The sequence below is a fragment of the Oncorhynchus kisutch genome, linkage group LG26 (genome assembly GCF_002021735.2).
Source record: "Oncorhynchus kisutch isolate 150728-3 linkage group LG26, Okis_V2, whole genome shotgun sequence".
Lineage (NCBI taxonomy): Eukaryota > Metazoa > Chordata > Actinopteri > Salmoniformes > Salmonidae > Oncorhynchus > Oncorhynchus kisutch.
In genome coordinates, this window is record NC_034199.2 from 42,982,562 (window position 1) to 43,008,170 (window position 25,609).

At 42.5% G+C, this 25,609-nt stretch overlaps 1 protein-coding gene across 1 annotated transcript in view; it reads left to right on the forward strand.

The window, feature by feature from the left end:
* Window positions 1–1,559: 1,559 nt before the first annotated feature.
* The window catches only part of LOC109871093 (glypican-6), a 164,075-nt gene continuing 140,025 nt past the window's right edge, over window positions 1,560–25,609 (forward strand). Inside the window, exon 1 of the mRNA XM_020461923.2 lies at window positions 1,560–2,037. Coding sequence (XP_020317512.2) covers window positions 1,884–2,037 — 154 coding nt within the window. The 5' untranslated portion in view covers window positions 1,560–1,883. The remainder of the gene's footprint in view (window positions 2,038–25,609) is intronic.

Here is a 25,609-nt window from a genome sequence, read left to right on the forward strand (position 1 = left end):
TAATGATGTCGGACTATGGAGAAAATACCCTGTCACTGGAAGTGTAATGATGTCGGACTATGGAGAAAATACCCTGTCGCTGGAGGTGTAATGATGTCGGACTATGGAGAAAATACCCTGTCACTGGAAGTGTAATGATGTCGGACGATGGAGAAAATACCCTGTCACTGGAAGTGTAATGATGTCGGACTATGGAGAAAATACCCTGTCGCTGGAGGTGTAATGATGTCGGACTATGGAGAAAATACCCTGTCACTGGAAGTGTAATGATGTTGGACTATGGAGAAAATACCCTGTCGCTGGAGGTGTAATGATGTCGGACTATGGAGAAAATACCCTGTCACTGGAAGTGTAATGACGTCGGACTATGGAGAAAATACCCTGTCACTGGAAGTGTAATGATGTCGGACTATGGAGAAAATACCCTGTCACTGGAAGTGTAATGATGTCGGACGATGGAGAAAATACCCTGTCACTGGAAGTGTAATGATGTCGGACTATGGAGAAAATACCCTGTCACTGGAAGTGTAATGATGTCGGACTATGGAGAAAATACCCTGTCACTGGAAGTGTAATGATGTCGGACGATGGAGAAAATACCCTGTCACTGGAAGTGTAATGATGTCGGACTATGGAGAAAATACCCTGTCACTGGAAGTGTAATGATGTCGGACTATGGAGAAAATACCCTGTCACTGGAAGTGTAATGATGTCGGCCTATGGAGAAAATACCCTGTCACTGGAAGTGTAATGATGGCGGACTATGGAGAAAATACCCTGTCGCTGGAAGTGTAATGATGTCGGCTACAGTATGCTGTGTTAGCAACCCTGAACACTGTGCGCCAGTCATTCTGAATGGAACCGTACATGTAACTCTGACATCTAACGGAGGTGGAAGTGTAGCTGCTATTGCAGCCATGATGATAATCCACTGTTGATCTACTCCGCTACTAAAGCTGCTCAAAAATCATTAAAGCACTGAAAGGTTCAAGCATGGTCTCCACACAACACAGCCAATATACCAGTACCACCTCAGTCACACTACGGCTGTAACAAGATTACTCCTGAGCTAGTCATAAAATCTACTGATAATCAATGTCAGGTTTGACCAAATCCATCGATCATTGTCACCTTGTCCTGATTCAGTCGATTCCACATACAAGCACAGCCCTGTTGTTCAACACAGGCTTTGAAATGGAGAGTTCTCTCATAGAGAACCACTGTCATGGACAGTAGGCAGTAAACTACTGGGGTTTATTTATTTGGTAGGCTTACCAACTGCCTGTTGAGTTGGTCAAGCAATGTAATGATGTAATAAACAGATAACATGGGGTAATATGAAGAAAGACATATAAAATAAATGCTGTTATTGCTGTTAAATGCTGTTAAAACAATTGTAGGCTTTATCACCCATTCAGGAGCAATCCAAACCATGTGAAATCTAGTTTGACAGCCTGGCGAGACTGACTCCACTCCGTGTTTTCCCACCCTCTCTGATTTACTAACGCATCATAGGTGTCTCCCTCCTCTCCAGTTCTGAGCATTTTGACTTTCTACAGTAACGTATAACACCCAACGGCGCTTTCTCTGAGTGAAGTTGAGTGAACACGCTGAGAGCCCGCTCTCTGTTGGATCCATGTGGTTTTACCTGGACTCACAACAACATTCTGTTTTTTTGCGTCAACGCAGGACCGTCAACCATCGTTGGCAAAATAAACAGATTTTGATTGAGAAAGATGTTATGATAGACAGTTGTAGAAAAGTGGTAACCATTAGACGTTGAGTTGTTAGTACCTACTACGTCCGGATGCACTGCAGTGGGAGCTCCTCTACAAACGGGAATCTGCAGAGGATTAAAGAAGGATTCATCACAGAAGTGCACGATGTTGGGAATACGGACCGTCCTATGGACTTTATCTGTGGCGCTGTCCGTTGTCACTGGAGCAGATTTTAAAGCACATAACTGCAGTGAGGTTAGACAAGCTTCTATCGCAAAAGGCTTCAGCTTTGAAAATGTTCCTCTGCAAGAAATGTCAGGTAAGAAGGGAATGTAAAAATGTCAGTGCTACCTGTCAATATAATGATGTATTGAACACAGTCGTAAAGTGGGTATAGTTATGGCATAATAAACCATATCAAGTGGATAAGAAGAACACATGTAATAGTGTATTATGCAAAACTGTAATGTTCTAATTTACATCACTGACTACTATAGTGCGTGAATGGACATTTTGATAACCGGCGCCCTGGCTTTAGGCTACAAAGCACATTAATTTTTATTTAGGGATATAGTTGTTTATTATGATAATGCACAGCTATATGAAAGTATTGCTGCTGTTGAATGAAGGGTATACTCGCCTGTCATCCACGAAGTTGTGGTTGATGTTGCCTAATGAAGAAAATAAAGGTAGCCAGAAAATAACTGAACACACCTTAGGCCTACTTTTACATTGTACAATATGTTTAATGGAACCTTTATTTAACTAGGCAGGTCAGTTAATTAAGAACAAATTCTTATTTACAGTGACAGCCTACACCGGCCAAACCCGGACGGCACTGGGCCAATTGTGTGCCGCCCCTATGGGACTCCCCGTCACGGCCGGTTGTGATACAGCCTGGATTCGAACTAGTGTCTGTAGTGACGCCTCAAGAACTCAGATGCAGTGCCTTAGACCGCTGCGCAACTCAGGAGCAATACAAACCCCTTAGAAATAAAACTGTAGCAACTTAAAACTCTCGATTAATTCCTTATCAAAGTAGCCTAATGCAGATATGTCACAGTAGCCCAGTTTATAACGTTCCCATTCGTGATACTTTCGTTCATTGTTTCAAAGTTAATCCTAAATATATCCACTAGACTACATTAAAATATAATACAAGTAGCCCTGGACATAAATGTCATTTAATATTTGACTGAATAATGTCAAGTTTATCTAACACTCTGAATGATATTTCAATGGGAGCAGCAGAATAAACCTGCTGGCGTTAGATGTGCTGGTGTGTCCAGTAGAGGTCTCTGTCTTCTTTGTGCCTCTGTGTGGAAATAATACAGAATCGTCAGCCATGCATTCACCGGATTGAGTTCTGTCTTGTTAATAACGTGACAATGAAGCCGTCATGTAATGCTACCTCAAGGCATTGCAAACATCAGTGCAATTAAATTATCCAACCAATATCCATTCTCCTTCATATGTGCGTCAACCACAGAGTAATGCTGGCATGATGCTAGTAATGATGGTTCTTGTTATATGTAATGTATGACATATACATAATGGTAGCCTGCTGGTCTTCAGATAATATTTATATGGACTTTCCTATTTCAGGCCATGGAGGCTTGCATTTTTCAGACCCACCCAAGTGAAACTGTGACTGGCTCAGTCATTTTTGCTTCAGTGTTCTGCTCCAGCATTCACAAGGGTAGATTTGCAAAAGGAGAGTTGGCACAAGGAACATTTGAATTATTTAGTTTAGGTAATGATGATCGATTGCATGCATGAAGTGAATCAAATAGTTGTTTCCTCTTTCCCTTCTCATATTAGTATAAACTTTGCCCGCCCAGACCATTAATTTCATGATGTCATGATCCCATAATTCCGTAGTTGGACAGAAATCTGGCACACCTGTTCATAGACGGGCTTGGAGATCTACCTGATTTTAATCCCTCAGATGTCGGCACGCTCCTGTCGTTGACGTCTAATCTCCAAATGAATGAAAAGCTCAGTCTGTCATCTCTGAGTGATGCAGCTGTATGGAAGCACTGTGATCACATCCACATGGGTGTTGACCCCATTTGTCTTCAGGAATGACAATGACTGATTTAATGCAATGTCAACACCTCAGCAAATTGATTACTGAAAGTCTGAGAGAGCGCATATTTCAGATTTGTGCACTGTGCATATGGTCTGTTTAGCCGACACAATTGTGTACATATCCTTTATTTATTAATAATAGTGATGTAAACATCTCTGTGTCAATGCCACTGGTGCAAATGGTTTCTCATCTAATATCCTTGTACAACCAGCATGCCAGTCAGACCATACAGAGCTGAGCATGCCCTTAGAAAAATGGTTTCTCATCTAATATCCTTGTAGAACCAGCATGCCAGTCAGACCATACAGAGCTGAGCATGCCCTTAGAAAAATGGTTTCTAATCTAATATCCTTGTACAACCAGCATGCCAGTCAGACCATACAGAGCTGAGCATGCCCTTAGAAAAACGCTTTCCAAAAGACTTCTTTGGCTGTCCCCATAGGAGAACTCCAGGCGTAATCCTTTTTGGTTTCAGGTAGAACCTTTTTGGGTTCCATGTAGAACCCTCTGTGGAAAGGGTTCTACCTGGAACCCAAAAAGGTTCTTCAAAGGGTTCTCCCATAGGGACAGCTGAAGAACCCTTTTAGGTTCTAGATAGCACCCTTTTTTTTCTAAGAGTGTGTTATAGTTTTGATTCAATGTACAATTGAGATGAAAAAAAACCCAAGTCTCTATATTGTATAATCAGGTTGATATTTTCATTCGCTAGCCTATTGGTGTGAAGCCAATCCTTCAAATATTTAATGTGAAATCTAACCGTGGTATAGAGCAGGAAGCTCTGTGTATCGTTTGTGATATTACTTTGTGATTGAATCCTGTCCAAAGCTCTTCACTGCATAATCAGTTGAGTTGAGGTCTGTTGCTTTTGGCCACGTCCCCAAGAGGAGGCCCGTCAACTTCTAGTTGTGGTCGAAGAGAGATGGGTTGATGTCTGACACCTCAGAGACTGACGATATTGTACATCATCAAATTATATCGAAGGCACCGGAATTCCCCTCATATCCTTACAAAATCCCTTTGGATTCATTTTGTACATGGTTCTACTATTTTTCAGTGGTGTCTGATATGCAAACATATGTGACTTTTATTCGGTATAGGCTAATTGAGCTCTTTTGACTGTCTTTAGTTCCCGAATATTGTGCTCTGCTTTTGGAGTGAATCAAAGATGTCCGTGGCACTGTCTCAACCCCGTTTCTTTGTATCGCACATCTAGTTAAAATTCATTCGGGGTTTAAATAGAGCTTCATTTGATTGTAATTCCTTCATTTAACCAGATGGTGTCTCTGCACAACTTCTTGTGAAAACATGAATATACAGGTTATTAGCATTAACAATGTCAAGGTAAACAAGATGTGAATGATAATTTAGGATTATTGAAAGTGATTAGGCTTGTTCAAAGCTACTTTCAAGAGAGTCTAATCCACAGTTAGCATGCTATTCCACTCCTATTGTTTCAGACCAGTGGTTCATATGGAATGGGTTTATGGGACTCAGTTGGAGCAGCCAGGTTTTGACCAGAGTGTGTGGTCAGAATCAGCCAGGTCATGTAGTATGTCAGCAGGGGTGTCAGTGTTATTGACAGAAGTGCTGCTATGTGTCAAAGCCTGCAGGCCCGGTTGGAACGGTAATACCGTGGGTCCTGGCCTGTGCATTTTCAATAGGCCCTGGTCCAAGTTGACAGGAAGTACAGTGGCGAAGGCTTAAAAACTAAGAGTGACTGGGAAAGTGGACCGGATGCACAGTGCACTTTATGTCCTTCGTCATTGGACTGTCAGCGCAGCTAAAATTGTCTGGTGCTCCTCCAGCTCTCCTCTACAGGTTATTGACTCTGTATTAAAAAAATAAATCGGTCAGTGAGTTCAGTTATATACCTCCTTAATCCAAGCCCATCACTGCCCTGGTGAAAGACTAGCCCTGCACGCAGGCTTGTGACAGATCTGTCTCAGGTTCCATTCACTGACCCAATGAATTACCCAATGCCCGAGACGCGACGACAGGGGGACTTGGAAGATGAGTCAGACAGACTGCTAGACCCTTTCTGGTAGATGTGTGTTATTAGGAACACAGACACACACACACGTCCAAACTGTGTCTGTGGAACTTCTCAAGCTGTCCCAGCTCCACCCTATCATTTCACGTCCTGCTCAGCCTTCCTGTTCCCAGCAGTGGAATGGGACAGAAATAACGGTGCTGATATTTGATGTGGTCCATGGCTGCATATACAAGCAGCCAAATGTTCTCTGCTGAGCCGTGTAATGTGTGGAATGGATTGAAAATAGCTAAATGGGAGAGCCAGGCCAGCAGAGAGAACAGCCAAGTGAATGTGCTGGTCTCTGGCATGATTCATCCGTATTACTATGCTGCATTATCAGATTGTTATGTCCCCCCCCCACTAAACACAGTTGAGGTGATGGATCAAGGATCACATGTGATGGTGTGGTGGTGGTAACCCTCTGCATTTCAATGGCCAACTCATAAAAAGGATGGTGACGGAATTGTTCTTGATTGGACTGTTGGGATTGGCAGTGATTGAAAGTGTTGTAAATAGCTGTGTTGGCGGTAGGGGTGTTGGGGTTATAGTCTGTAGATTTAATCATGTATCGTCAGGAAAGCCAGGGACCCAAACAGTCTTTTTCTCTAAAGTGTATTTCTCAAACGCCTCTTCTATCTCCATGCCAATAATCATGCTCATGAATACTAAAATGGGCTGCATGACGGGGTTTCTCTCTTGGATCAGGAGGAATGACTCCGGTCTGTCTGCTGCTGTTTCATCCTCGCAGGGAGAATAACAGAATAACGGGGTAGTCGCCCAAAGCATATCAACAAGCTCCTGCAGCGTAGACACTGGTGCCAGTATCTTTTGTCAAGAAATGAAGCTGTCAAGGGGACACTGTTTTCTCCTCCACTTTTGTCTTTAGTTCTTTTATATTGGATACAAATGTGTAATTGAGCATTTCAATTAAATTCAATTTAAGGGCTTCATTGGCATGGGAAATGTATGTTTACATTGCCAAAGCAAGTGAAAATGTATAATTAACAAAAGTCAAATAAACTATGACTTTTTTACAGTAAACAGTAAGAGCATTTCTCAATCTGCTGCATACTCAATCTATTTTTCATTGTTCATTCTAGGGTTCTTGTTGATATTTTTAATTTATTTAACTAGGCAAGTCAGTTAAGAACAAATTCTTTTTTACAATGACGGCCTAGGAACAGTGGGTTAACTGCCTTGTTCAGTGGCAGAACGACAGATTTTTACCTTGTCAGCTCGGGGATTCGATCTAAGCAACCTTTCGGTTACTGGCCCAACGTTCTAACCACTAGGCTGTATAGCTCACTGTTTGTTCACACTTGCTACTGTTTTGATCATATTCCCAACAGTACAATTTTAGATACGGTGTCATTATACTTCACACCATAAAGGAGATATCTTTAGATACGGAGCTTGGAAGATGAAAGGCTCATTTCTGTACCATTACACCCCTGTAGTTGATTTTTAGCACAAGTTTCGAGTGTTGTCATTTTTCCTAAGCATCTTTTATTTGTTTAAGGCTCTCTGCACACTTGTTGATTTTACATTAGTCTTAATAAGGAATACACGCCATAATAGATCCCTTAATAGTCATTGGTTAAGTCTCTCCATTTATATTAAACAATATATATAATTGTCCTTGTCCCTGTTTGAACTTGAAGGTCTCGACCAATAGTGTGAGGGTTTACTACATTATTTTCATTATTATATAAGTTAGACTTGTCAGCTCACTCATGTAATCTCAAGGAAGATAACACACTGACTCTGTATCGGTACCCACCTGTATATAGTCTGGCTATTGTTATTTCACTGCTGCTCTTTAATTGTTTGTTACTTTTACCTCTTGTTCTTATCTGTATTTTTTGAAACTGCATTGTTGGTTAGGGGCTCGTAAGTAAGCATCTCACTGTTGTATTCGGAGCATGTGACTAATATGATTTGATTTGACACATTGTCACAGGAGGGGCATGCTTCTTGGCACTAATAATGATACATCATTAATAAATCATACATGTCTGACAGTCTCATCACGGTTTAATTAAGTATATATATCATAAATATTTACAAGAAATTACCAGTGATTCTCGTGAGATTGTAAACAATACATGTTTTAAAACACAGGTCATCATTACTTTGTTGTGTTGAAAGAATATGCTTTCACTGTCGGAATGGAATCCATGTCGTTCAGAATCTGTCAGAGTTATCCACTTAAAATAGAACCGGAAGCTATGGAGAATAAGTTATTCAATTGCTTTGTCATGTTAATATAATCCGACATGAATATATGGTTTTGGTTGGGGATCTTGTTGAAGATTATTTGATTGGAGTGATATGAAACCTATGTGAAAGAGAACTATTTTAGGAAATTGAAACTCATGTATAGTCACCTTAGCCCACAGCAGTGAAAATGTCAACTCTTAAGTTTTCATACAACTCTGATAGTACTGATCACTTACATACACCCCCGGTGAGTCAGTGGATCTTCTTGGATTAACTTAAACAACCTGGCCCGTGTCTACAGCAACAATGTTCAGTCATACATACATTATATCTCCCTATTCCTCCTCAGCCTGTCAAAACAGTGAGCCATCAAAAAACAAAGCCCCTTTGAATACCTAGCCGCCACCGTTGGGATCTATCTTTAGCCCCATGTCTGTCACGTCAGTCCTGTTGACAACAGACTAGACATGTGTACCTGTAGGAGGGCCGTTTCACCGCTCCTGGGCAGGGGCCAACGAGGTTGTGTTACGCAACGTAAGCGGCCATGGGGGAGGTATTGAGCGCTCCTCTCAGTCCACTTGGCCACAGAGTGGAGATATACCAGAAGAGTAACAGGGCACTAATGAAGACCAGAGCTGCGGTATAGTAGTAAGCTGTAAATGAGTAGTGAAAGGTAATGATCAGTACAGGCCTTAGGGCCTTCCTAGTGTCTAGTCTCAGCCACCAGCTGCTACCTGGCTGTAAGTCCTTAGCCATGCTCCAGTTAGCAAGTTGATGCAGAAGAGTCACACTTCTAGGCCCGCTGCCCATGAATATCAAATGTCCTCAGCCGTGTTTCCATTCCTGCACCACTCCTTTTATTACATACTGTAGTCCCCAATAAATATCAAAGCCAGACATGGTTGTACGTATGCTGATTATGCATAGCTTGTCATTCCATACTGTAATGTACATGGTGTTTTGGGATCCTCTATAGGTTTACCATTCTTTATGGGATCCTCCTATAGGTTTACCATTCTTTATGGGATCCTCCTATAGGTTTACCATTCTTTATGGGATCCTCCTATAGGTTTACCATTCTTTATGGGATCCTCCTATAGGTTTACCATTCTTTATGAGCTCCTCTATAGGTTTACCATTCTTTATGGGATCCTCCTATAGGTTTACCATTCTTTATGGGATCCTCCTATAGGTTTACCATTCTTTATGGGATCCTCCTATAGGTTTACCATTCTTTATGGGATCCTCCTATAGGTTTACCATTCTTTATGGGATCCTCCTATAGGTTTACCATTCTTTATGGGATCCTCCTATATGTTTACCATTCTTTATGGGATCCTCCTATAGGTTTACCATTCTTTATGGGATCCTCCTATAGGTTTACCATTCTTTATGGGATCCTCCTATAGGTTTACCATTCTTTATGGGATCCTCCTATAGGTTTACCATTCTTTATGGGATCCTCCTATATGTTTACCATTCTTTATGGGATCCTCCTATAGGTTCACCATTCTTTATGGGATCCTCCTATATGTTTACCATTCTTTATGGGATCCTCCTGGTACTCCCTGTATATAGCTCCACATTGATCTGGTACTACCTGTATATAGCTCCACATTGATCTGGTACTCCCTGTACATAGCTCCACATTGATCTGGTACTCCCTGTACATAGCTCCACATTGATCTGGTACTCCCTGTACATAGCTCCACATTGATCTGGTACTCCCTGTACATAGCTCCATATTGATCTGGTACTCCCTGTATATAGCTCCACATTGATCTGGTACTCCCTGTATATAGCTCCACATTGATCTGGTACTCCCTGTATATAGCTCCACATTGATCTGGTACTCCCTGTATATAGCTCCACATTGATCTGGTACTCCCTGTACATAGCTCCACATTGATCTGGTACTCCCTGTACATAGCTCCACATTGATCTGGTACTCCCTGTATATAGCAGTATATTGATCTGGTACTCCCTGTTTATAGCTTAATTCTTGTGTATTTTATTTTTTCATTTTAATATTTTTTTTAAAAACGCTATCGTTTGGAAGGGCTTGTAAGCAAGAATTTCACAGTAAAGTCTCTACACCCGTTGTGTTACTTTGAAGTGACTTCCACAATACTTTTGGGATGTCTTTTTTTAGACAGTGAACCTTTAGCCTTGAACTTTAAGGGAGTCCACAGCAGGGCGATCTATGACGTACAAGTCACCTCAGCTGCAGCATGAGGGCCTTTAGGAAAATGGATTGGACCAGATTTCAAATGTCATTGAATGGCTATATTCTGTATATGGCAGAATCAACAGATCCTGAAATTGCGTTATATTGGCTAGAGAGCTCATTTACCTACAAACCCCTTTCAAATACACCTGAGAATAAGGCACATGAATATGGTCTTTGAAACAGCATTTCTGTGCAGTAGCAGAGGGACTAGCCTAATTTAAAATTATTTTTCTTGCTTGTGTGAATTCCCTTAGGTGATTTCTTTCCCTTGCAATGAAACATCTTATTCTAATGAGAATGAATTCGCTCACAAATCAATTATTCTTGCCACACACCCCTACAATGACAGAGTTGCGAGTTTGTGGCACAATTTTGAAATGCATTGACAATGGCATTTCATCATTGTGACATTGGTTTAGATATTAACATTTTGATATGCCATCATATTTGACTCTCCTGAGGACGCAGACCACCATGTCATTGTGTTGAAGGTACACTGTGACACTGTCATGTGTAGGCCTACTGTGCTGCTTTTACCTCTCTCTGAGGACATGTTCAATATTCATATAAGAACATAGAGTATACCAAACATTAGGAACACCTTCCTAATATTGAGTTGCACCCCTCCCTTTTTGCCCTCAGCACAGCCTCAATTGGGGCGGCAGGGTAGCCTAGTGGTTAGAGCGTTGGACTAGTAACCGAGAGGTTGCAAGTTTGAATCCCTGAGCTGACAAGGTACAAATCTGTTGTTCTGTCATTCTGCCCCTGAACAGGCAGTTAACCCACTGTTTCTAGGCCGTCATTGAAAGATAAGAATTTGTTCTTAACTGACTTGCCTAGTAAAATAAACCCAGAAACCCAGCCTAAAACCCCAAACAGTAAGCAATGCAGGTGTAGAAGCACGGTGGCTAGGAAAAACTCCCTAGAAAGGCCAATACCTAGGAAGAAACCTAGAGAGGAACCAGGCTATGTGGGGTGGCCAGTCCTCTTCTGGCTGTGCCGGGTGGAGATTATAACAGAACATGGCCAAGATGTTCAAATGTTCATAAATGACCAGCATGTTCGAATAATAAGAAGGCAGAACAGTTGAAACCATGCCCCAGGACTACCTGACATGATGACTCCTTGCTGTCCCCAGTCCACCTGGCCATGCTGCTGTTCCAGTTTCAACTGACCTGAGCCCTAGGACCATGCCCCAGGACTACCTGACATGATGACTCCTTGCTGTCCCCAGTCCACCTGACCATGCTGCTGCTCCAGTTTCAACTTCCACCTGACTGTGCTGCTGCTCCAGTTTCAACTGTTCTGCCTTATTATTATTCGACCATGCTGGTCATTTATGAACATTTGAACATCTTGGCCATGTTCTGTTATAATCTCCACCCGGCACAGTCTACAACTGCATTGCTTGCTGTTTGGGGTTTTAGGCTGGGTTTCTGTACAGCACTTTGAGATATCAGCTGGTGTACGAAGGGCTATATAAATACATTTGATTTGATTTGATTTTGATTTGAAAATGGAGCAGCAGCACGGCCTGGTGGACTGGGGACAGCAAGGAGTCATCATGTCAGGTAGTCCTGAGGCATGGTCCTAGTGCTCAGGTCCTCCTAGAGAGAGAAAGAAAGAGAGAAGGAGAGAATTAGAGAACGCACACTTAGATTCACACAGGACACCGAATAGGACAGGAGAAGTACTCCAGATATAACAAACTGACCCTAGCCCCCCGACACACAAACTAATGCAGCATAAATACTGGAGGCTGAGACAGGAGGGGTCAGGAGACACTGTGGCCCCATCCGAGGACATGGTCTCTACAAGGTGTCGAAATGTGGACCATTTACACATACACACGGGAAACTGTTGAGCGTGAAAAAACCCAGCAGCCTTGTAGTTCTTGACACAAACCGGTACGCCTGGCACCTACTGCAATACCCTGTTCAAAGGCACTTAACTTGTTGTCTTGCCCATTCAACTAGGAATGGCACATAATCCATGTCGCAAGGCTTAAAAATCATCCACTGAATGAAGTGGATTTAACAAGTGGCGATCATAGCTTTCACCTGGATTCCGCTGGTCAGTCCCTGTCATGTTTTGTATACTCAGTGTATACTCAAAATACCTCTTGAGAGAAACCTTCAGCACCACAGAGGAGATTGCATTTGGCTGCGTACCTATGTCACCTGGTGATGAAAAGCATATTTTTTCCCCCTCATGTTTGTTTTGAAACATTTGCTGTGCCAACCTAAAAAACATTGGACATCCCTCTCATCTGAAGTCTTGGCATGGTCTAGTATGCTAGGGGAATACAATGTCATTCCATATTGATTGATGTCCTAGCTAGAATCTGCTGTTCTAAATAACACTTCATGGGTTATTGTTAAAAAAAAGGATGAGGCTCGGGTAGTGAGGAAAACACTGAAGGCAATTTTCACTTTTCATAAATGTTAATACTTCTAACACCCATTGCATTGGGATAACACTCAAAAAGGCACGATCAAGTTCCTTCTCCCTAACCTCAATCACTTTATTTAGAACGTTGTGATATCTCATCTTAATAATTCGCAAGGACACATTTGAAGTTGCTGCAATGTGTGAATATTAAAATGAGGGGGAAAGTGCTCTGACATTAATGGGTGGTAAATCTCTCTTGTTCTTGCTGGTCTTACCATAATACCTTTACTGTCTCACTCATAAATATTGTGCCACAGGAAAATATTGTTTTTCTAACTTGGCATTTGTACCAACATGCATGCTGTATTTTTTTCTGTTTGTAATTTTTATATTTAACCTATTTAACTAGGCAAGTCAGTTAAGAACACATTCTTATTTACAATGACAGCCTACACAGGACGACGCTGGGCCAATTGTGTGCCGCCTTATGGGACTCCCAATCATGGCCGGTTGTGATACAACCTAGATTCGAACCAGGGTGTCTGTAGTGACGCCTCAAGCACTGAGATGCAGTGCCTTAGACTGCTGCGCCACTCAGGAGTATTAAACTCAGTCCTCCCTTTAAGCACGGTGCCTAGCTACCTCAGGAGTGTCCCAGAGACGGCACAGAGCTCTCCTCTGATCAGGATCAATGCTGGCTATAACTCAGTCATAACTTTTTAGACATGGAATGAATCTTAGTAAGAGGGTGGAATGAGTGGGTAGATATCCATAAGAGGTACAGTGCCTTGCAAAAGTACTCATCCCCTTGGCAGTTTTCCTAATTTGTTGCATTACAACCTGTAATTTAAATGGATTTGTATTTGTATTTCAAGTAACGGACAAAATAATCCAAATTGGTGAAGTGAAATTTAAAAAATGACTTGTTTCAACATCAAACAAACAAAAATTAAAAACGGAGAAGTGGTGCTTGTATATGTATTCACCCTCTTTACTATGAAACCCCTAAATAAGACCTGGTGCAAGCAATTACCTTCAGAAGTCACATAATTAGTTAGATTGCTCACATGTGGACTATATTTAAGTGTCACATGATCTGTCACATGATCTCAGTATATATACACCTGTTCTGAAAGGTCCCAGAGTCTGCAACACCAGCAAGCAAGTGGCACCATCAAGACCAAGGAGGTCTCAAAACAGGTCAGGGACAAAGTTGTGGAGAAGTACAGATCAGGGTTGGGTTATAAAAAAAATATCCAAAACTTTGAACATTCCACGGGGCACCATTTAAATCCATAATTAAAAAATGGAAAGAATATGTCACCACAACAAACCTTCCAAAAGAGGGCTGCCCACCAAAACCCACAAACCAGGCAAGGACGGCATTCATCAGAGAGGCAACAAAGACACCAAAGATAACCCTGAAGGAGCTGCAAAGCTCCACAGCGGAGATTAGAGTATCTGTCCATAGGACCACTTTAAGCCGTACACTCCACAGAGCTGGGCTTTATGGAAGAGTGACCAGAAAAAAAGCCATTGTTTAAAGAAAAAAATAAGCAAACACAAAAGACATGTGGGTGACTCCCCAAACATATGGAAGAAGGTACTCTGGTCAGATGAGACTCAAATTTAGCTTTTTGGCCATCAAGGAAAACGCTATGTCTGTCGCAAACCCAACACCTCTCATCACCCCGAGAATCACCCCGAGAATACTATTCCAACAGTGAAGCATGGTGGTGGCGGCATCATGCTGTGGGGATGTTTTTCATCGGCATGGACTGGGAAACTGGTCAGAGTTGAAGGAATGATGGATGGCACTAAATACAGGAAAAATCTTGAGGGAAACTTTTTTTGTCTTCCAGAGATTTGAGACTGGGACGGAGGTTCACCTTCCAGCAGGACAATGACCCTAAGCATAATGCTAAAGCAACACTCGAGTGGTTTAAGGGGAAACATTAAAATGTCTTGGAATGGCCTAGTCAAAGCCCAGACCTCAATCCAATTGAGAATCTGTGGTATGATTTAAAGAGTGCTGTATACCAGCAGAACCCATCCAACTTGAAGGAGCTGAAGCAGTTTTGCCTTGAAGAATGGGCAAAAATCCCAGTGGCTAGATGTGCCAAGCTTTTAGAGACATACCCCAAGATACTTGCAGCTGTAATTGCTGCAAAAGGTTGCTCTACAAAGAGGTATGCATGATCAAGTTTTCTGTTTAAAAAAAATCGTATTTCTTGTTTGTTACACAATAAATATCTTTCATCTTCAAAGTGGTAGGAATGTTGTGTAAATCAAATGATACAAACCTAAAACAAAGTCCATTTTAAATCCAGTTTGGGAGTTGTTTAGCTAGCTCTCTAGCTACATGTCCTAACAAAATACTCCACTATGCAAGTATCCTTTTCAATAGAATGTCACTGTTGATAGATGTACTAGCTGGTAAATTCACTCTGGGTATTGATTTCAGACCACGGGTCAGATAATCTAGCTAGCTATATTTTCATATATTACACATTTCTATTTTCTACAAAGTGTACTGTTAGCTAGCTAACGTTAGCTGACTGGCTGGCTGGCTGGCTCGCTAGCTAACGTTATGTGTATGATTTATTGGCCAGTCTGCGATATTATTTACCAGCTAGTATGTATTTTTATTGCCCAGTCTGAGATATGGCTTTTTCTTTGCAACTCTGCCTAGAAGGCCAGCATCCCGGAGTCGCCTCTTCACTGCTGACGTTGAGACTGGTGTTTTGCGGGTACTATTTAATGAAGCTGCCAGTTGAGGACTTGTGAGGAGTCTGTTTCTCAAACTAGACACTTTAATGTACTTGTACTCTTGCTCAGTTGTAAACTGGGTCCTCCCACTCCTCTTTCTATTCTGGTTAGAGCCAGTTTGCACTGTTCTGTGAAGTGAGTATTATACAGCGTTGTACGAGAACTTCAGTTTCTTGGCAATTTCTCGTATGGAATAGCCTTCATTTCTCAGAACAAGAATAGACTGACAAGTTTCAGAAGAAAGGTATTTGTTTCTGGACATTTTGAACCTGTAATCGAAACCACAAATGCTGATGCTCCAAGTACTCAACTAGTCTAAAGGATGACCGTTTTTTTGCTTCTTTAATCACCACAACAGTTTTCAGCTGTGCTAACATCATTGCAAAAAGGTTTCTAATGATCAATTAGCATTTAAAATGATTAACTTGGATTAGCTAATACAACGTGCGATTGGAACACAGGAGTGATGGTTGCTGATAATGGGCCTCTGTACGCCTATGTAGATATTCCATTAACATCTGCCTTTTCCAGCTATAATAGTCATTTACAACATTTACAATGTCTACACTGTATTTTTGATTTAATTTGATGTTATTTTATTGGACCAAAAATTTGCTTTTCTTTCAAAAACACAAGACATTTCTAAGTGGCCCCATACTTTTGAACGGTAGTGTGTGTGTGTGTATATATATATATTTATTTATTTACTTTTTATTACATGTATTTTATTATTATGAACAAAACAAATACAAAACCAGAAAAACAAACGAGACCTATACGAGACATAGACCTAACAGACAAGGGTTTTACATATCGAGATATATTTTCAATTTGTCATACGTTTTATGGTACGTATGCCTTTTTTGTTCTTACACTGACTTATTATTTCAAAATTAGTGGTTTGTTCTCTATCCACATCATTTTATGGATAAAGAATCTGCATGGAAAAATAAACAAATAAACAAAAGTTAAATCATCTAATTTGGATCAAAATAAAACATGATATCAGAGTCTTTAACATTAATAGTAGTTTCTTTTAAAATAAAATATTGGTCAAGAGTCTCTGGGTCACAACCACAAAATACACATTGGTTATCAATAGCTATTTTGAATCTGTATATAATGAAGGTCTTTACAGTGGTGCTTCACTGCTGTTGTTAGCACAGAACGCTCGGATCAACCCTTCAAGAGATGGGTGGGGCTAAAGCTTAAGAGTGTAATGAACGATGCTGAATGGGTGTAGACAAAGAGGGGCTCTCTCGTAGTAGAACCAAAACATTCAAAGGCCATTTTCTCAAAAGTGAGTTTACAAGTTTATCAACTTTCAAAGCAAAATTACTTCCCCATTGTTCCTCAACTGTAGTGTATGATATACCAGTTTGTAGCTCTGAAATGAAAAAAACACAATTTCAAATTTTCTACATAAGAACGATTTGAGCCGGTCGGTCACATGCTGAGCACTTGCTGTCTGCTTTTCCTTCACTCTGTGGTCCAACTCATCCCAAATCACATCAACTGGGTTGAGGTTGGGTGATTGTGGAGGCCAGGTCTTCTGATGCAGCACTCCATCACTTTCCTTCTTGGTCAAATAGCCCTTAAACAGCCTGGTGGTGTGTTGGGTCATTGTCCTGTTGAAAAACAATTGATAGTCCCACTAAGTGCAAACCAGATGCGATGGAGTATCATTGCAGAATGCTGTGGTAGCCATGCTGGTTAAGTGTGCCTTGAATGCTAAATAAATCACAAACAGTGTCAGCAGCAAAGTACCATCACACCTCCTCCTCTATGCTTCACGGTGCTACACATGCAGAGATCATCTCTTCATCTATTCTGCTTCTCACAAAGACACAGCGGTTAGAAACAAAAATCTCAAATTTGGACTCATCAGACCAAAGGACCGATTTCCACCGGTCTAATATACATTGCTCATGTTTCTTGGCCCAAGCAAGTCTCTTCTTATTTGTGTCCTTTAGTAGTTGTTTCTTTGCAGCAATTCGACCATAAAGGCCTGATTCACGCAGTCTCATCTGAGCAGTTGATGTTGAGATGTTACTTGAACGCATTTATTTACTATATTTTATCTATTGCACCTGTCACGCTTTGTCATTGCTCATCCATATATTTATATGTATATATTCTTATTCCATTCCATTACTTAGATTTGTGTGTAACAGGTAGTTGTGTATTTTTTATTTAATTTCACCTTTTATTTAACCAGGTAGGCCAGTTGAGCACAAGTTCTCATTTACAACTGCGACTTGGCCAAGATAAAGCAAAGCAGTGCAACACAAACAACAACACAGAGTTACACATGGAATAAACAAACAGTCAATAACAGTGTGTGCAAATGGCGTGATGAGGTAAGGCAATAAATAGGCCATAGTAGCGAAGTAGTTACAATTTAGCAAATTAACACTGGAGTGATAGATGTGCAAGCAGAAATACTGGAGTGCAAAGAGCAAAAAAGAAAATAAATACAACATGGGGATGAGGTAAGTAGATTGGATGGGCGATTTACACATGGGCTGTGTACAGCTGCAGCGATCGGTAAGCTGCTCAGATTGCTGATGCTTAAAGTTAGTGAGGGAGATAAAAGTCTCCAATTTCAGAGATTTTTGCAATTCGTTCCAATCAATGGCAGCAGAGAACTGTAAGGAAGGAGATGTTGGCTTTGGGGATGACCAGTGAGATATACCTGCTGGAGCGCATGCTTCGGGTGGGTGTTGTTATGGTGACTCGTGAGCTGAGATAAGGCAGAGCTTTACCAAGCAAAGACTTATAGATGACCTGGAGCCAGTGGGTCTGACGACGAATATGTAGCGAGGGCCAGCCGACGAGAGCATACAGGTTGCACTGGTGGTTCGTATATGGAGCTTTGGTGACAAAACAGATGGCACTATGATAGACTGCATCCAGTTTTGCTGGGTAGAGTGTCGGAGGCTATTTTGTAAATTACATCTCCGAAGTTGAGAATTGGTAGGATAGTCAGTTTTATGAGGGTAGCGATCGGGGCAGCGATCGGTTGGAAACATTTACTAGTGTTTTAAGAGGAGTTGGAGGCCACGGAATGAGTGTTGTATGGCATTGAAGCTCATTTGGAGGTTTGTTAACACAGTGTCCAAAGAAGGGCCAGATGTTTACAGAATGGTGTTGTCTGCTTAGAGGTGGACCAGGGAATCACTAGCAGAAAGAGCGACATCGTTGATATATACACAGAGAAAAGAGTCGGCCCGAGATTTGAACCCTGTGGTACCCCCATAGAGACTGCCAGATGTCCAGACAACAGGCCCTCCGATTTGACACAGTGAACTCTATCTGAGAAGTCGTTAGTGAACCAGGCGAGGCAGTCATTTGAGAAACCAATGCTGTTGAGTCTGCCGATAAGAATACGGTGATTGACAGAGTCGAAAGCCTTGGCCAGGTCGACGAATACAGCTGCATAGTACCTTCTTTTATCGATGGCGGTTATGATATCGTTTAGTACCTTGAGTGTGGCTGAGGTGCATCCATGACCTTCTCGGAAACCTGATTGCACAGCAGAGAGGGTACATTGGGATTCGAAATGTTCAGTGATCTGTTTGTTAACTTGGCTTTTGATTACTTTAGAAAGGCAGGTAAGGATGGATATAGGTCTATAACAGTTTGGGTCTAGAGTGTCACCCCCTTTTGAAGAGGTGGATGACCGCTGCAACTTTCCAATCTTGAGGGGTAATTTTAGAAAGAGAGTGTCCAGATTGTCTAGCCCAGCTGATTTGTTGCGCTCCAGGTTTTGCAGCTCTTTCAGAACATCTGCTATCTGGATTTGTGTGAAGGAGAAGGTGGGGAGGCTTGGGCAAGTAGCTGTGGGGGGTGCGGAGCTGCTCGTCAGGGTTGGGGTAGCCAGGAGGAAAGCATGGAGAAATGCTTATTGAAATTCTTGATTATCTTGGATTTATCGGTGGTGACCGTGTTTCCTAGCCTCAGTGCAGTGGGCAGTTGGGAGGAGGTGCTCTTATTCTCCATGGACTTTACAGTGTCCCAAAACTTTTGGGAGTTAGAGCTACAGCATGCAAATTTCTGTTTGAAAAAGCTAGCCTTTGCTTTCATAACTAACTGCATGTATTAGTTCCTGACTTCCCTGAAAGTTTCATATCGCGGGGATTATTCGATGCTAGTGCAGTCTGCTACAGGATGTTTTTGTGCTGGTCGAGGACAATCAGGTCTGGAGTGAACCAACGGCTATATCTGTTCTTAGTTCTTTTTTAATTCTTAGTTCTTAGTTCTTTTTTTAAAGGGGCATACTTATTTAAGATAGTAAGGAAATTACTTTTAAAGAACGACCAGGCATCCTCTACTGACGGGATGAGGTCAATATCCTTCCAGGATACCCGGGTAATTTCCCATCAATTCCCATTATTAAAGTGGCTGGAGTTGAGTCAGTGTGTTGGCAGCAGCCACTCCATGTTAGTGGTGGCTGTTTAACAGTCTGATGGCCGTGAGATAGAAGCTGTTTTTCAGTCTCTCGGTCCCAGCTTTGATGCACCTGTACTGACCTCGCCTTCTGGATGATAGCGGGGTGAACAGGCAGTGGCTCGGGTGGTTGTTGTCCTTGATGATCTTTATGGCCTTCCTGTAACATCGGGTGGTGTAGGTGTCCTGGAGGGCAGGTAGTTTGCCCCCGCTGATGCGTTGTGCAGACCTCACTACCCTCTGGAGAGCCTTACGGTTGTGGGCGGAGCAGTTGCCGTACCAGGCGGTGATACAGCCCGCCAGGATGCTCTGGATTGTGCATCTGTAGAAGTTTGAGTGCTTTTGGTGACAAGCCGAATTTCTTCAGCCTCCTGAGGTTGAAGAGGCGCTGCTGCGTCTTCTTCACAATGCTGTCTGTGTGGGTGGACCAATTCAGTTTGTCTGTGATGTGTATGCCGAGGAACTTAAAACTTGCTACCCTCTCCACTACTGTTCCATCGATGTGGATAGGGGGGTGTTCCCTCTGCTGTTTCCTGAAGTCCACAATCATCTCCTTAGTTTTGTTGACGTTGAGTGTGAGGTTATTTTCCTGACACCACACTCCGAGGGCCCTCACCCCCTCCCTGTAGGCCGTCTCGTCGTTGTTGGTAATCAAGCCTACCACTGTTGTGTCGTCCGCAAACTTGATGATTGAGTTGGAGGCGTGCGTGGCCACACAGTCGTGGGTGAACAGGGAGTACAGGAGAGGGCTCAGAACGCACCCTTGTGGGGCCCCAGAGTTGAGGATCAGTGGGGTGGAGATGTTGTTGCCTACCCTCACCACCTGGGGGCGGCCCGTCAGGAAGTCCAGTACCCAGTTGCACAGGGCGGGGTCGAGACCCAGGGTCCCGACCCCGCTTGATGACGAGCTTGGAGGGTACTATGGTGTTATGGTGTTAAATGCCGAGCTGTAGTCGATGAACAGCATTCTCACATAGGTATTCCTCTTGTCCAGATGGGTTAGGGCAGTGTGCAGTGTGGTTGAGATTGCATCGTCTGTGGACCTATTTGGGCGGTAAGCAAATTGGAGTGGGTCTAGGGTGTCAGGTAGGGTGGAGGTGATATGGTCCTTGACTAGTCTCTCAAAGCACTTCATGATGACAGAAGTGAGTGCTACGGGGCGGTAGTCGTTTAGCTCAGTTACCTTGGCTTTCTTGGGAACAGGAACAATGGTGGCCCTCTTGAAGCATGTGGGAACAGCAGACTGGGATAGGGATTAATTGAATATGTCCGTAAACACACTAGCCAGCTGGTCTGCGCATGCTCTGAGGGTGCGGCTGGGGATGCCGTCTGGGCCTGCAGCCTTGCGAGGGTTAACACGTTTAAATGTTTTACTCACCTCGGCTGCAGTGAAGGAGAGGCCGCATGTTTTGGTTGCAGGCCGTGTCAGTGGCACTGTATTGTCCTCAAAGCGGGCAAAAAAGTTATTTAGTCTGCCTGGGAGCAAGACATCAATGAGGGTGCCCATGTTTATGGATTTAGGGTTGTACCTGGTGGGTTTCTTGATCATTTGTGGGCATCTGGCTTAGATTGTAGGACTGCCGGAGTGTTAAGCATATCCCAGTTTAGGTCACCTAACACAACGCACTCTGAAGATAGATGGGGGGCAATCAATTCACATATGGTGTCCAGGGTACAGCTGGGAGTTGAGGGGGGTCTATAACAGGCGGCAACATTGAGACTTATTTCTGGAGAGATTCATTTTTAAAATTAGAAGCTCAAACTGTTTGAGCTTCTTCAGTTTTTTGGTTACTATATGATTCCATATGTGTTATTTCATAGTTTTGATGTCTTCACTATTATTCTATAATATAGAAAATAGTACAAATAAAGATAAACCTTTGATTGGTACTGTACATCTGGCTGTTTTTTCTATGCATCTACATGATCGAACCGCAGCATTGGGTAAGTTTAAGGGGGAGGTATGTGTCTCTTCTTTAACGTCTGGTGCTCAATTTCTAATATTACGGAGGTCTTGAGGTTCTGCTTGACTGAGTTAGAATACCTCATGATAAGCTGTAGACCATACTATTTCCCAAGAGCGTTTTCATCTATATTCTTTGTAGCTGTCTATTTACCACCACAAACCGATGCTGGCACTAAGACTGCGCTCAGTGAGCTGTATACGGCCATAAGCAAACAGGAAAATGCTCATCCAGAGGCGGTGCTCCTAGTGACCGATGATTTGAATGCAGGGAAACTGAAATCGATTTTACTTCTACCAGCATGAGGAGACAAAACTCTAGATCACCTTGTCTCCCCACACAGAAACACTGGTTAAAATACAAAGCGCTCCCTCACCCTTCATTTGGCAAATATGACCATAACTCTATCCTCCTGATTCCTGCTTAGAAGCAAAAACTCAAACAGGAAGTACCAGTGATGCGCTCAATATAGAAATGGTCCTATGAAGCGGATGTTAAACTACAGGACTGTTTCACTAACTCCGGCTGGAATATGTTCTGAGATTCATCCGATGGCATTGAGGAGTATATCACATCAGTCACCAGCTCCATTAATAAGTGCACCGACGACATCGTCCCCATCGTGACCATACGTACTGTACATATCCCAATTGAAAGCTATTGATTACAGATAACATTCGCACTGAGCTAAAGGCTAGAGCTGCTGCTTTCCAGGAGTGGGACACTAATACTGACGCTTATAAGAAATCCCGCTACGACCTCCGACGAGCCATCAAACAGACAAAGTGTCAATACAGTACTAAGATCAAATCCTACTATGTCGGCTCTGATGCTCGTAGGACGTGGCAGGGCTTGCAAACTATAATGGATTACAAAGGGAAACCCAGCCACGAGCGGTCCAGTGACGCCAGCCTACCAGATGAGCTAAATGCCTTCCATGCTTGCTTTGAGGCTAGCAACAGTGAACCATGCACCATATGTTCCGGACGACTGTCTGATTATGCTCTACGTAGCCGATGTAAGATCTTTTTAAACAGGTTAACATTCACAAAATCTCAGAGCATGCACTTACCAGCTGGCAAGTGTCTTCACTGACATTTTCAACCTCCACGTGACCCAGTCTGTAATACCTACATGTTTCAAGCAGACCACCATAGTCCCTGTGCCCAAGAATGCCAAGGTAACCTGTCTAAATGACAATTATTAATTGTTTTGAAAGGCTGGTCATGGCACAGACCAACAACATCATCCCAGGCACCCTGGACCAACTAAAATTTGCATACCGCTCCATACTGCACTCCACATTACCCTCTCCCACCTGGAGAAGAGGAACGCTTATGTGAGAATGCTGTTCATTGACTACAGCTCAGCGTTGAACACCATTGTGCCCTCCAAGCTCATCACCAAGCTAAGGACCCTGGGACTGAACACCCCCCTCTGCAACTGAATCCTGGACTTCCTGACGGGCCACCCCCCAGGTGGTGAGGGTAGGCAACAACACATCCGCCACACTGACCCTCAAGACGTGAACCCCACAGGGGTCCGTGCTTAGTCCCTTCTTGTACTCCCTGTTCACCCACGCAACTCCAACAAAATCATTAAGTTTGCTGACGACGCAACACTGACAACGATGAAAGCCTATAGGGAGGAGGTCAGAGACCTGGCCGTGTGGTGCCAGGACAATAACCTCTTCCTCAACGTCAACAAGACAAAGGAGCTGATTGTGGACTACAGGAAATGGAGGGCTGAGCACGCCCCCATCCACATTAAAGGGGCTGTTGTGGAACAGGTCGCAAGCTTCAAGTTCCTCTGTGTCCACATCATGTTGGTTCTATCATGCTACACACACCAACACAGTCGTAAAGAGGGCACGTCAGCGCCTCTTCCCCCTCAGGAGGCTGAAAAGATTTGGCATGGGCCTCAAAAACTTATGAGAACATCTTGGTGGTTCCAAGCGTATTCTATTTAAGAATGATGGAGGCAACTGTGTTATTGGGGACCTTCAATGCTGCAGAAATGTTTTGGTACTTTCCCAGTTCTCTGCCCTGACAGAGTCCTGTCTCTGAGCTCTACAGACAATTGTATAGACAGGTGTGTGCTTATCCAAATCATGTCCAATCAATTGAATTTACCACAGGTGGATTCCCATAAAGTTGTAGAAACATCTAAAGGACGATCAGTGGAAACAGGATACACCGGAGCTCAATTTCGAGTCTCAAAGCAAAGGGTCTGTATACTTATATATTAATACATTTGCAAACATTTCTAAAACCTGTTTTTGCTTTGTCATTATGGGGTATTGTGTTTAGCTTGATGAAGATGTTGTTTTATTTAATCCATTTTAGAATAGGGCTGTAAATTTAACAAAATGTAGAATAAGTGAAGTGGTATGAATACTTTCTGAAGGGACTGTATCTATCTCCATTACCTCCTACCCCTGCACTTGACTCTGTTCTGTTGGGAAGGGCCTTTCACTGTTAGTCTACACCGTGTTTACGAAGCATGTGAAGAATAACATTTGATTTACACAGTGACTTGCCATGACTTGATTTAGCAGTATAATTTTCTGTCCTTTTTTAGCTGACTGTTTTTAAGAACATTGCACAAAGGTCTTCATGTAGATTACAGGATGATTATCTAGACTAATATGTACGGGTGTCTGTGTTTCTGTCATGGCTGACCTGTGATCTTCTGAGCACTAAAATCATAGCACAGTTAGAATCAAAATCAATCCATGAGTAAATTCATGTGTAAGTGCCAGTAAGAAGCTTTCTTACTACCTGGCATTGAGTATGCAAAGTCAAGACGAGAAGACCTTTAGTGGTGGAGTGTGTGGAATATGAATGTCTTCCTGTATTAGGCCCCGGGAAAGGATTCATCAGCACAGATAATGGGAGGGGTGATCTGACTGACACTGCTTGATTAGACACTGGAGTGACAGGAAGTATTGCAACTCATGAAGGCAGCTCATCTAGCTGTTGATGAAACACTGAATGTTTGCATAAGCCACTCTCCATTACTTCACCACTGCATTTGCACATTTACAGTCAGGGTTGGGGAGTAAGGGATTGCATGTAATCCGTCAATTTTTTGGGCATTTAACTCTGATTTAACTAGTATGTATGTTGTCAGGTTTCGACATGAGAAAATGAGTGAAGTCGCAAATTCCCCCAGATACTGCGAGAATTAGCAAACTCACGGATACGAAGCCTCAGAAATAAAAGATCCAGTCAGTCACAGATTAGGAGTCACTTACTGTAACTGTAAACGGTTACCAGCTAAATATTGTAATCAGATTACAAATACTTTTGAAAAACTAGATTACTTCTAGGATTACTTTTAAATTCTGAAACAGTTTTTCTGAAAAAATACATTGACACCTTTCTGTATTCCCAATGACATTCACATCAAATCAAATGTTATTGGTCACATACACATGGTTAGCAGATGTTATTGGTCACATACACATGGTTAGCAGATGTTAATGGTCACATACACATGGTTAGCAGATGTTATTGGTCACATACACATGGTTAGCAGATGTTAATGGTCACATACACATGGTTAGCAGATGTTAATGGTCACATACACATGGTTAGCAGATGTTAATGGTCACATACACATGGTTAGCAGATGTTATTGGTCACATACACATGGTTAGCAGATGTTATTGGTCACATACACATGGTTAGCAGATGTTAATGGTCACATACACATGGTTAGCAGATGTTAATGGTCACATAC